The 12,565-nt window shown below is 42.6% G+C and overlaps 1 protein-coding gene across 3 annotated transcripts in view; it reads right to left on the minus strand.

Annotated features, from left to right (window-relative positions):
- Positions 1–2,458: 2,458 nt before the first annotated feature.
- The window catches only part of LOC119904953 (rho guanine nucleotide exchange factor 10-like protein), a 56,392-nt gene continuing 46,285 nt past the window's right edge, over positions 2,459–12,565 (minus strand). For 2 of the 3 annotated variants that reach the window (XM_038721572.1, XM_038721573.1), the window contains 2 exons: positions 4,709–4,825; positions 2,459–4,419 (listed from right to left, as the gene is read on the minus strand). In XM_038721572.1, coding sequence (XP_038577500.1) covers positions 3,839–4,419; positions 4,709–4,825 — 698 coding nt within the window. In that variant the 3' untranslated portion in view covers positions 2,459–3,838. The remainder of the gene's footprint in view (positions 4,420–4,708; positions 4,826–12,565) is intronic. The other variant, XM_038721574.1, reaches the window with a different exon arrangement.

Genomic DNA, 12,565 nt, shown 5'->3' on the forward strand with positions numbered 1-12,565 from the left:
AGTTACACACACACATATTTACGGTTGGGGCGGGACCGGATACACCCCTCTTATCAGTTACACACACACATATTTACGGTTGGGGCGGGACCGGATACACCCCTCTTATCAGTTACATACACATATCCGGTATGGGGACGGGAACGGAAATAGCTGTCAAAATTAGTTTGATGGAATGTCATGTATATTTCTCTCTCACGTCTTGTGCTCGGACCCTAATTACCATTAATGCTGGTGTGTTGTGCTGCTCACTCACTGTCAGGATTCACTGGGATGAGTCAGAATGAATTAAATGAGTTAGCATGAAATGATGTGTATGTAGCCATCGTTCATGATTTACTGAAACAGCAGGTGAAGTGTCTTCAGTGCTGCCATGTGTTTCTGAGTGATTATGTGTCTGTAGTTTTAATTACGATCTGAATCTGCTGGCCTTCACTCACACATCCATCACCCTCAGAACAGGAGAACCAGGAGAAACCAATAGATCAGACTTCCTCTCTTTGGAAATGTAATGTCCTACTATGACATCATAGTTTTGTATGATGTCATTATAATATATTTACATATCCCAGAGGTTTGACTGTGCATGTTGTAGCATGGCTAAAATTTAGCTATGAATTTTAATAAATATATGAGAATTAATACCCAATTATGAATTTTAATATTCAGAAAATATCAATCCATAAAAGCTCTGGTTAAAAAGGGCACCACTGGAGTTGTTATTATCCTAGAGTCTCCGGACCTCTAGGTAGCTTTTAATAATTATACAATTATTGACTAGTGATCAGTTAGTTAATAATCGCTAAATTATCTTAAATCAATCAGTCAGTCTCTTATCTAAAGGGTCAATTCTCTTGGCAGGGACGTGGAGATAGGCAACACACACAGTTCCTTGATTACAGTGAATTTATTAACTAACTAATGCAATATAAAAGGGTAGTTAAATACAGGGAAAATAAACAATGGCTAAACAATGAGAAATGGAGGTTCGATTGTGGGAAGCATTTGACTCATACGGCAGAGGAGAACTAATGAAAGTAAGCTATGAGTTTAGGAGTTAAAAGAAAATATTAACACTATGGGACATCCCTGATCTACAGAATGCTTTGTTTGGTCTTACTGCTTGTCGACAGCCTGCTTTGGACTGTTGCACGGGTCCCCGCTAGCTGCCCAATCCTGGCTTTTTGCTAGGGATTCCCCGGGGTTCTCCGTGTCTGGCAATTCGGCTGTTTTCAGGTTTCCTTCATTGCCGCTGGCGAGACCACGTGGCTTGGTCTGACCTCGGTGAAGTTGGCTCGACGAAAAAGCTTAAAAGGGAACTTGGTCGTTCCTGAATTAGTCCAGTGTAACTTAACGGACTGATAACTTTAACAAAACAAAAGAAAGAAAGAAAATAAAACAAACTGAGGGGCGGATCGATGTTGCGGCACTTCGTGTGTGTAGCTTCAAGCGAACAAAGGCCTGTTGCGCTGGTCGAACTCTTAGGGCGTTGCCTGGAGAGGCACGCCGGACGCGTGCCGAAGAGAGCACGAGGAGAGAAGAGCCGAGAAGAGAGCGAGCGAACGATGTCGTGTGTCGCTCTTTTGTTGTCTGGGGCATTGTTCCCCAGAGGGCAGTCCTTTGTTCCCGAGGGAGAGTTTCCGATTATCTTGCTGAAAATAAAAACACTGCAAAAGTAACTTATTTAGATTCTTTTCAGCACTAATATCAACAACAGATCAACAACATGGTGACATAACTACTCAAATAGAGGCAAACGTAACCAAGTAACTAAAAGATTTAATTAAACAGTTAAGGCTTTGGGGTCTTTGGAGACTGCAGTCTTTGTTTATTTAAAGTTTGGCTGTTGTGGATTATGTCACACTTAGGCGTAAAAGGGTTCGCTGGTTAGTGTCCCTTTTGTCAGTTTAACAGTCAGGCACAGCTTTGAAATCAAAAAGGTGCCAGTTTTATGATCATGCTGCTCAGGAATAGCACTTAGAGAAAGCAACCTTTCCACCCCCCTTCCGTTGGGGTCTCTTCAGCAGTCTGTTGAAGTTGATCTTTAACCGCCCTGCTCCTAATATAAAATGCACAAATCCACACTGTTGTCCCACTACAATGTAAGCTCATACAGCGTGAATGAGTTTTTGCTATCTAATCCATGAAAGACTCCAAATTCATTATAAATATAGCTGTTGCTCAGCCACCACGCTGTACGCACTATTTGAAGAGGACGAAGGAAGTGACTGTGGAAGTTAGCAGTGGTCTGAGGCACTGCTGAGAAACAAGGTTCTTCTTTCTACAGCATCTGTGCAGGTGCTGTGGGGTGAAGGTTAGGGACCGCCATGTTTACAGGTTGTTAAAACTGTATTACATACAGTACTGTGTTTTCCTGCTGGTATTTAATGTTTTCTGTACAACACATTATGTTTCAGTGATGTAGTCACATTCAGATATGGAGAAAACTCCCTTTCAATATCTTTAATTTAACTTTATTTAATAGTGGTGGCATAAAATGTACCACAGAGACCAGCTGCATTCAACATGGCTGCGACATTCCTGCCATGAAGGTTTCACCTGTGTTACCTGAAGAATGAACCTGAAGCTGTAGTTTCACAACCCGTCCAATAGGAGCGTTGAGTACACTGGGAGCAACAAATATTTTACACAAAAAACTGTGAAGAAAATGTACCATATACATTGAAAATGTAGTAATAGCTTGAGAAAAAAAAACATTTAAAAGTTTTTTAAACGACAATATTACGTAATTTGATCACAAGATAAATACATAATACAAACATTTTGTGTACACACAGTATTCACCTTGTCTCATTTCTTCACATCACAGAAGAAACATATTTGGACTGAGAGAGCTTCAGGTCTGTTTACTACTTCATATTTTAAATCATAATGTTACACATCTTTAAAATGACAGAACAGAAAAGCCTTTCAAACATCACCGTCCGTACCATTATCGCTTTAGATTTATTATCACTTTATATTACATCATCAATCATGAAGCACACGATTATGTGAAGAATTAAGGTGCGTAAATATTTACATGCACATCAATACGGCAATGACAGTTAATCAGAATATTAATTGGTTCTCAGATCATTCTGTTATTTTGACATTTAAAGAGTTTGTTGGTCCGACTCTGAAATGTTTGTTCGTTGATGCAAAAGTGCTAATTTGGATAGAAGTGGTCACAGATCCCAGGTCACTGCTGCAGGCACTCGTAACAGTTTCGACAGCAACACCTCACATCCTCAGTCACAGGAGCTGAAGACTCAGAGGCAGATTTACTGAAGCAGCCCACGTTAGTTGTTGTTAGCCTAGCGTAGCATAAAAAACGGAAGCGGGGAGAGACAGCTGCTCTGTCCAAAATACACCTCCTGAACCTTTAACTCCTTGACGCCTGAATTTATTTACAATAAAAAAAAACTTTTGTTCATTTGCTTTCAAATTTAAATTTGTTGGAAATTTTTAATTTTAATTTGTCTATAGAACATAGAAAAGATATAAATTCAGGTATGATGTATGGTAACGTTAGCTAGTGGTTCACCTGTCCGGTAACGTTACCTAGTGGTCCACCGGTAACATTACCTAGTGGTCCACCTGTCCGGTAACGTTACTTAGTGGTTCACCTGTTTGGTAATGTTAGCTGGTGGCATTCACCTATCAGGACCAAACCACTGACATGGAGAGGAAACCAGAGAAACATGAAGATCAAAAGTGGGTGTGTCCTCTGCAACTATTACCTCAGAGCAGGTGTGGAGTCTAGCTGACATGTTTAGAAGTACGCTGGTGTTAGGAGTCCACAGAGTAGAACTGAGTCAGGTGACATGCTGGTCTGTCATTGGCTGAGAGTTAGAGGGAGCTGCCACACCAGCAGTGTGTTATCGGTCTCTGCTGAGGCCGCCTGTCCTATCCTGCGGTGGCCTCTTCCCCCGGAGAAGATGGCTGTTGAGGTAACTTTGCTGCGCCGGGCCTCCCCCTCCTTCCCCCACTCCATGGGCCGCCCCCTCACCCACACGTCAGGGTCCTCGCTCACTTCATAGATGGAGCCGTCCTCTGGGCTGTGCTCCAGGGAGTCTGGGGGGGGCCTCAGGTTCCCCTGTTCAGGCTGAGCTGTCAGGAGCTTCCCGGGCAGCTGGCAGGTGGATTGGAGGCGATACTGCAGCAGGAGGCGCTTGGGTTTCTCCTCCCTCAGTGGAGGAGCGTCTGAGTCCTGGGGGTAGCTGCTCTGCTCACACCTCTGCCCTCTTTCATCTCCATCACCTTTACCTCCCTCTCCCCATCCCTCTCTCAGTGCACCCTCCTCACCACCGTTGAGAATGGAGTCCCGTCTGAGCAGGTCGGAGGCCAGCGTGCTGGAGGCCGACACCAGGAAGTCCACCTGACCACAGTGAGCGTTCAGAGACAACATCCCTTTACCTGGGGGGGGTCACCACATTATGTCCAGATTAACAGGATATAAATACAGTGCTAACTGCTAAATACATAAATCTGTCCAAAGAATAACCTAAGAATCAAACTCAGACAATAGAAAGGTCCAAATCGTCACGTCGGTTGCTCGCTGACGTGACCCAAACACAGGTCAGTAATGTATTACTGGCTAAATAAATACAATACAATGCCGTATTCACCACAGACACACCATGTGTTTGAGGTTTTACATGAACCACCGTCAGTCAGGAAGAGAGCTGCTGGACTCGGTTCTGACCTGTGATCTTGGGGATGCCCTCCAGGGTGGGAATAGGGAAGGTGAGGATGATGCCTTGACTGGTCCCCACCCACAGCAGGCCCTGGCAGGCCAACAAGCTGGAGACGCAAACCTGACCTGGAACACAAACAGACATTCAACCGTTACAACAGCCTATGCAGCTCGAGCCAAAGTCCTGCCCCCCCCGAACCAGGACCTGTCAGTCACTGTGCAACAAAATACAGGATGGCAGCTAATCATATTTATAAAGTGGAGATCACAAAGGAGAGGTCCACTGATGTCAACATAAACCACGTCATTCTCTCATCACCTGCTTAGAAAGGCAAACGGAGGTAAACGTCTCTTTATTAACGAGGTAACCACTTCTTAACTAAGGAGGTAAACAACTCCTTAATAACAAGGTAAACGCCTCTTTACAAATGAGGTAAACACCTCCTTACTAACGAGGTAAATGCCTCTTAACTAAACGCTTTTTATTAACAAGGTAATCGCCTCCTAACTAAAGAGGTACATAACTAACGAGGTAAACGCCTCTTTACTAACGATGTAAACGCCTCTTTACAAACGAGGTAATCGCCTCCTAACTAGCGAGGTAAACGCCTCCTTACTAATGAGGTAAATGCCTCCTAACTAATGAGGTAAACGCCTCTTCAATCTATCTTTATCAACAGGCTATGTACCACAATACTTTAAAGTAGCTGTAATAAAACCTCTTCTGAAAAAGCCCAAACTTCATCCAGATGTTTTAGCCAACTATAGCTAACCTTCCATTTCTATAATAGTTTATTTGAGGATTTTCAGTCAGGATATAGAGCTCATCATAGCACAGAGACAGCACTGCTGAAAATTACTAATGGCCTCCTAATTGCATCAGACAAAGGACTTGTCTCTGGACTGGTTTTATTAGGTCTTAGTGCTGCATTTGATACCATTGACCATCAGATCCTATTACAGAGACTGGAATATTTCATTGGCATTAAAGGAACCGCTCTAAGCTGGTTTAAGTCCTATTTATCAGATCGATTTCAGTTTGTACATGTTAACAATGAGTCCTCCATGCACGCCAAAGTTAGTCATGGAGTTCCTCAAGGATCTGTCCTCGGACCAATCCTCTTCACTTTATATATGCTTCCTTTAGGCAATATTATCAGGAAATATTCCATAAACTTTCATTGTTATGCAGATGATACTCAGTTATATCTATCGATCAAGCCAGATGAAACTCATCAGTTAGCTAAACTTCAAATGTGCCTTCAGGATATTAAAACCTGGATGACCTGTAATTTTCTAATGTTAAACTCAGATAAAACTGAAGTTATTGTTCTGGGGCCCAAGCACCTCCGTGACGCATTATCTAAAGATATAGTTTCCCTTGATGGCACCGCCCTGGCCTCCAGCACCACTGTGAGGAAACTTTGATCAGCACATGTCGTTTTAGTCACACATTATGCAAATTTCAAGGACTGCCTTTTTTCACCTACGTAATATTGCAAAAATCAGGAACATACTGTCTAAAAATGATGCAGAAAAACTAGTCCATGCATTTGTTACTACTAGGCTGGATTAATGCAATTCCCTATTATCAGGCTGCTTGAAAAAGTCCATTGATCCAGAATGCTGCAGCACGTGTTCTGACAGGAACCAGGAAAAGAGATCATATTTCTCCTGTCTTAGCTTCTTTGCATTGGCTTCCAGTAAAATCCAGAATAGAATTTAAAATCATTCTTCTTACCTACAAAGCTCTTAATGGTCAGGCACCATCTTATCTTAAAGAGCTCATAGTACCTTACTAACCCACCAGAGCACTCCTCTCCTCTCTCCTCCTATCACTTCCTGCACGTGTTTCTGGCTCTGGAGCTGTGGAGTCTGTATCTGTGGTTGCGAGTCACCTGCTGCCCCTGTGTTCCTGCTCGACACCCTCTGCTACAATTATTGTTACTAGTCCTATTTAGGGCCCGAGCACGACCGTGCGAGGTCCCTATTGAATTTGCTCGGATTATTTATTTATTTATTTATTAGGGCCCGAGCACGACCGTGCGAGGTCCCTATTGAATTTGTTCGGATTATATATATATATATATATATATATTTTTTTTTTTTTTTTTTTTCTGCAAAGTAGGCCCAACTGACATGGCCTAAACATACTCGAAAACTCACCAAAATTTGCAAACATGTCAGAACCGGTGAAAAATTTCGTATTCTACAAGTTTCGCACATGGGCGTGGCAAAATGACTCGCTAGCGCCACCTAGAAAATTGGAAAAGATTAGCCCCTCGTTCACGTTCAACCTACATGTACGAAATTTTCTGGGGACATGTATCGTATCAAGACGCACAAAAAAGCCTCAAGAACCCATAGCCTAAAGTCAACAGGAAGTCGGCCATTTTGAATTTTATGGCCATTTTTGGATGATTTACACACTTCGTACTTTAACGAACTCCTCCTAGGGATTTAGTCGGATCGACGTCAAATTTGTGCTGTGCCTTCTAAAGGCATTGACGATGAAAAGTTGTGCTATTTGCGCGTTTTCGTCAATGGGCGTGTCTGTGGCGTCGATGATTCGCTATGAAACAGGAAGTTGTTGTAACTTCAGTGTACATGCTCACATCTGGACCAAACTGTACATCTAGGATGAGAGTCCCGCCCTGAACACATGTACATGCCGACATTCACCCACAGTCATAGCGCCACCTGCTGGCAATAGAAAGTGACCTTTAACGAAGCAGCCCCCGCCGCACGTTTCACCTATGTGCACGAATTTTCTGTGGTACGTGTATCTTGTCCAGACGCACAAAAAAGTCTCTTGGAGCCATAGCCTAAACCCAACAGGAAGTCGGCCATTTTGAATTTTACGTCACATTTTGGATGATTTACACACTTCGTACTTTAACGAACTCCTCCTAGGGATTTAGTCCGACCGACTTCAAATTTCTGTTGTGCCTTCTAAAGGCACTGAAGATGAAAAGTTGTGCTATCTGCGAATTTTCGTCAATGGGCGTGTCCATGGCGTGGCGTCAAAGATCAACTCTTCGCCATGACACAGGAAGTTGTTGTAACTTCAGTGTATATGCTCACATCTGCACCAAACTGTACATGTAGGATGAGAGTCCCGCCCTGAACACATGTACATGCTCACATTCACCCACAGTCATAGCGCCACCTGCTGGCAACAGGAAGTGACTTTTAACGAAGCAGCCCCCGCCGCACGTTTCACCTACGTGCACGAATTTTCTGTGGTACGTGTAACTTGTCCAGACGCACAAAAAAGTCTCTTGGAGCGATGCCCTAAAACCAACAGGAAGTCGGCCATTTTGAATTTTACGTCACATTTTGGATGATTTACACACTTCGTACTTTAACGAACTCCTCCTAGGGATTTAGTCCGACCGACTTCAAATTTCTGCTGTGCCTTCTAAAGGCATTGAAGATGAAAAGTTGTGCTATTTGCGAGTTTTCGTCAATGGGTGTGTCCGTGGCGTGGCGTCAGAAATCAAGTCTTCGCCATGACACAGGAAGTTGTTGTAACTTACGTGTACATGCTCACATCTGAACCAAACTTTACGTGCTTGATAACTCAAGGGGTCATCTTCTCTGCTATTGGTGGACCAGTCAGACAGGAGAGCTCTTACTCTGCCTGCAGACATCAACGATCTTGCCCCTCACACAGTCAGATGGCTTCCTTCAGTGCACTGAGGTGTTTAACAACTCTGAAGACAATACTACCAGCAATGTCTTCCTTCTCTTTTCATGTAGACGCTCCGACAGACAGTCAGTTTGCTGCATGCATGGACACAGAACTGCGGTATAGAGAGAAGCACACGGTCAGCTGGCTGCAGCTAAATCTGGAGTGCATTCGTATTCAATTCTGTATGGTAAATTCAGTTTTAACGGAGCAGAGCGAGCTGACAGGCAGAGTTAGAGACTTTTTCTGTCCGTTTCTCTCTTTACAAAGACGCATGTTGCAGTCAGAGTCTTCTCTGAGATGCGAGCACGACATACAACACAATTTATCAAATTACACATCGGATATACAGTATGAAAATAAGATTGATTGGATTATACTCACAGGAAGTATAAAACCTGTTACATGCGTCTATTAAAAGTAAAGTAACACAAAAATGTCAGGGAAATTACTTTACTTAGATTTCAGGACTGCAGTTGTACATTTGAAATACCTTCCTACCTTTCTGATAGGAAGCCTTCTTGAGGTGGTATAAAACATTTCTTCATATATTCTGATTTGAGTTGTGGACAACTATGACCACATGAATTAAAAAAATTAAACATTTCACTGCCCAAGTCAGCTATAACACAAGTCTTGTTCATTAGACTACATGCTGTACAGTAATTGACTACAGATTTTGGCCCAGGATTTATTATGCATTTCTTCTTCTTCGTTGCATGGTTTAGAATAATAAGGTGAGAAATGGGTCTGTTCTGAGTTCATCCTGCACTGCAGCAGCTAATAAAGTCCATTTAATCCCAAAAACGCTTTTCTTTTAGGCAGGCTGGAGAAGAAACACAGTAACGATGAAATGTGTGCTGTTCTCACATTCTTCCTCTGTATGTACACATAAACAACAAGGCAGGGAAATATATAAGGAATTTATTTTATTGTTTGGGTACATTATTGTTCAGTGTACATGCTCACATCTGAAACAAACTTTACGTGCTTGATAACTCTCCCACCCCGCAGACATCTACACACCGATTTATATTCATAGCGGCAAGTGCTATGTAGCTCCACATAGGGGACACAGGAAGTGACATATAGCAACTTCATGCAGCGTCATAACCGCGTAACAAATTCACAGCCGCACCGGCAGAGCTCCAGAATGTGCAACTCGGCCGGCTCACACGCGGACGCGCTTACAAGTGCGAGGGCCCGCCCAACGCTGCTTGCAGCTTTAATGTTATTATTTTTATTATAATAATTAACATTACGATTATTACCATTAACACTACTATAAATATCTGTACCATTTTTCATTTAGTCTATAGCAACATCACCTTTACTGTCTGTACCTCTGTGTGTATATTGTGTAGGCTGCCTTCCTCCCCTCTCTCTTTCTTCCTCACTGTCCCTCCCTCCCTCTTCCTCTCTCTCTCTCCTTCACCCCCAACCGGTCGAGGCAGATGGCCGCCCACACTGAGCCATGGTTCTGCTCGAGGTTTCTGCCTCTTAAAAGGAAGTTTTTCCTTGCCTCTGTCTCCTAGTGCTGCTCTTGGTGGGAACTGTTGGGCTTCTGTAAAAAACATCACAGAGTACGGTCTAGACCTGCTCTTTTATGAAAAGCACTATGAGATAACTGTTGTGATTTGGCGCTATGTAAATAATATTGAATTGAATTTACTAACAAGGTTTACAACTCCTTACCAACGATGTAAACACCTTTTTATAAACGAGGTAAACGCCTCCTTACTAACGAGATAAACGGCTACTTACTAACAAGGTAAACTCCTCTTAACTAAACGCCTCCTTACTAACGAGGTAAACGCCTCCTAACTAGTGAGGTAAACGCCTCCTAACTAGCGAGGTAAACGCCTCCTAACTAGCGAGGTAAACGCCTCCTAACTAGTGAGGTAAACGCCTCCTTATTGACGAGGTAAATGCCACCTAACTACACGCCTCATTACTAACATGTATATTAACTAGCGAGTTAAACGCCTCCTTACTAATGAGGTAAACGCCTCCTAACTAAAGAGGTACCAAACTAATTAGGTACCTAACTAACGAGGTAAATGCCTCTGTACTAACAAGGTAAACAACACCTTACTAACGATGTAAACGCCTCTTTATAAACAAAGTAAACGCCTCCTTGCTAACAAGTTAAACGCCTACTTACTAACAAGGTAATCGCCTCCTAACTAGCGAGTTAAACAAATCCTAACTAAAGAGGTACCTAACTAACTAGGTACCTAAGTAACGAGGTAAACGCCTCCTAACTAACGAGGTAAATGCCTCCTTACTAATGAGGTTAACGCCTTCTAACTAAACGCCTCTTTACTAACAAGGTAAACAACTCCTTACTAACGATGGAAACGCCTCTTTAGAAACCAAGTAAACGCCTCCTTGTTAACAAGGTAAACGCCTACTTACTAACAAGGTAATCGCCTCCTAACTAGCGAGTTAAACGCCTCCTAACTAAAGAGGTACCTATCTAACGAAGTACCTAACTAACAAGGTAATCGCCTCCTTACAAACAAGGTAAACGCCTCCTTACTAATGAGGTAAACGCCTTCTAACTAAAAGCCTCTTTGCTAACAAGGTAAACGCATCTTTACAAACAAGGTTAACGCCTCCTAACTAACGAGGTAAACGCCTCCTAACTAGCGAGGTAAACGCCTCCTAACTAGCGAGGTAAACGCCTCCTAACTAGCGAGGTAAACGCCTCCTAACTAGTGAGGTAAACGCCTCCTTATTGACGAGGTAAATGCCACCTAACTACACGCCTCATTACTAACATGTATATTAACTAGCGAGTTAAACGCCTCCTTACTAATGAGGTAAACGCCTCCTAACTAAAGAGGTACCAAACTAATTAGGTACCTAACTAACGAGGTAAATGCCTCTGTACTAACAAGGTAAACAACACCTTACTAACGATGTAAACGCCTCTTTATAAACAAAGTAAACGCCTCCTTGCTAACAAGTTAAACGCCTACTTACTAACAAGGTAATCGCCTCCTAACTAGCGAGTTAAACAAATCCTAACTAAAGAGGTACCTAACTAACTAGGTACCTAAGTAACGAGGTAAACGCCTCCTAACTAACGAGGTAAATGCCTCCTTACTAATGAGGTTAACGCCTTCTAACTAAACGCCTCTTTACTAACAAGGTAAACAACTCCTTACTAACGATGGAAACGCCTCTTTAGAAACCAAGTAAACGCCTCCTTGTTAACAAGGTAAACGCCTACTTACTAACAAGGTAATCGCCTCCTAACTAGCGAGTTAAACGCCTCCTAACTAAAGAGGTACCTATCTAACGAAGTACCTAACTAACAAGGTAATCGCCTCCTTACAAACAAGGTAAACGCCTCCTTACTAATGAGGTAAACGCCTTCTAACTAAAAGCCTCTTTGCTAACAAGGTAAACGCATCTTTACAAACAAGGTTAACGCCTCCTAACTAACGAGGTAAATGCCTCTTTACTAACGAGGTAAATGCCTCCTACCCAACGAAGTACCTAACTAACGAGGTAATCGCCTCCTTACTAAAAAGGTAAACGCCTCTTTACTAACTAGGTAAACTCTTCCTAACTAAACGCCTCCTTACTAATGAGGTAAACACCTCCTTACTAACGAGGTAAACACCTCCTAAATAACGAGGTACCTAACTAACAAGGTAATCACCTCCTTACTAACAAGGTAAACACCTCTTTACTAACTAGGTAAACTCCTTCTAAATAAACGGCTCTTTACTAACTAGGTAAATGGCTACTTACTAACAAGGTGAATGCCTCCTAACTATATATATACGTATATATATATATATATATACGTATATATATATACGTATATATGTAGTATACGCCTCCTTACTATTGAGGTAAACGCCTTCTAACTAGCGAGGCAAACGCCTCCTTACTAATGAGGTAAACACCTCCTAACTCAACGCCTCCTTACTTACTAGGTAAACGCCTCCTTACTAACGAGGTAAACGCCTCCTTACTAATGAGGTAAACGCCTCCTTATTGACGAGGTAAATGCCACCTAACTACACGCCACGTTATTAACATGTATATGACATGTATAGCTGCATGTCGTCATTCCGCCGCTGGTTGTCGAGGTGGTGTCCAGCAAACGATGTGGGCTTTGTAGATCATTGGCAGACTTTCTGGGGAAGACCTGGTCT

The sequence above is a fragment of the Micropterus salmoides genome, unplaced genomic scaffold (assembly GCF_014851395.1).
Source record: "Micropterus salmoides isolate LMB-PRFRI ecotype aquatic unplaced genomic scaffold, ASM1485139v1 Ms_hic_scaffold_16, whole genome shotgun sequence".
Classification (NCBI taxonomy): Eukaryota; Metazoa; Chordata; class Actinopteri; order Centrarchiformes; family Centrarchidae; genus Micropterus; species Micropterus salmoides.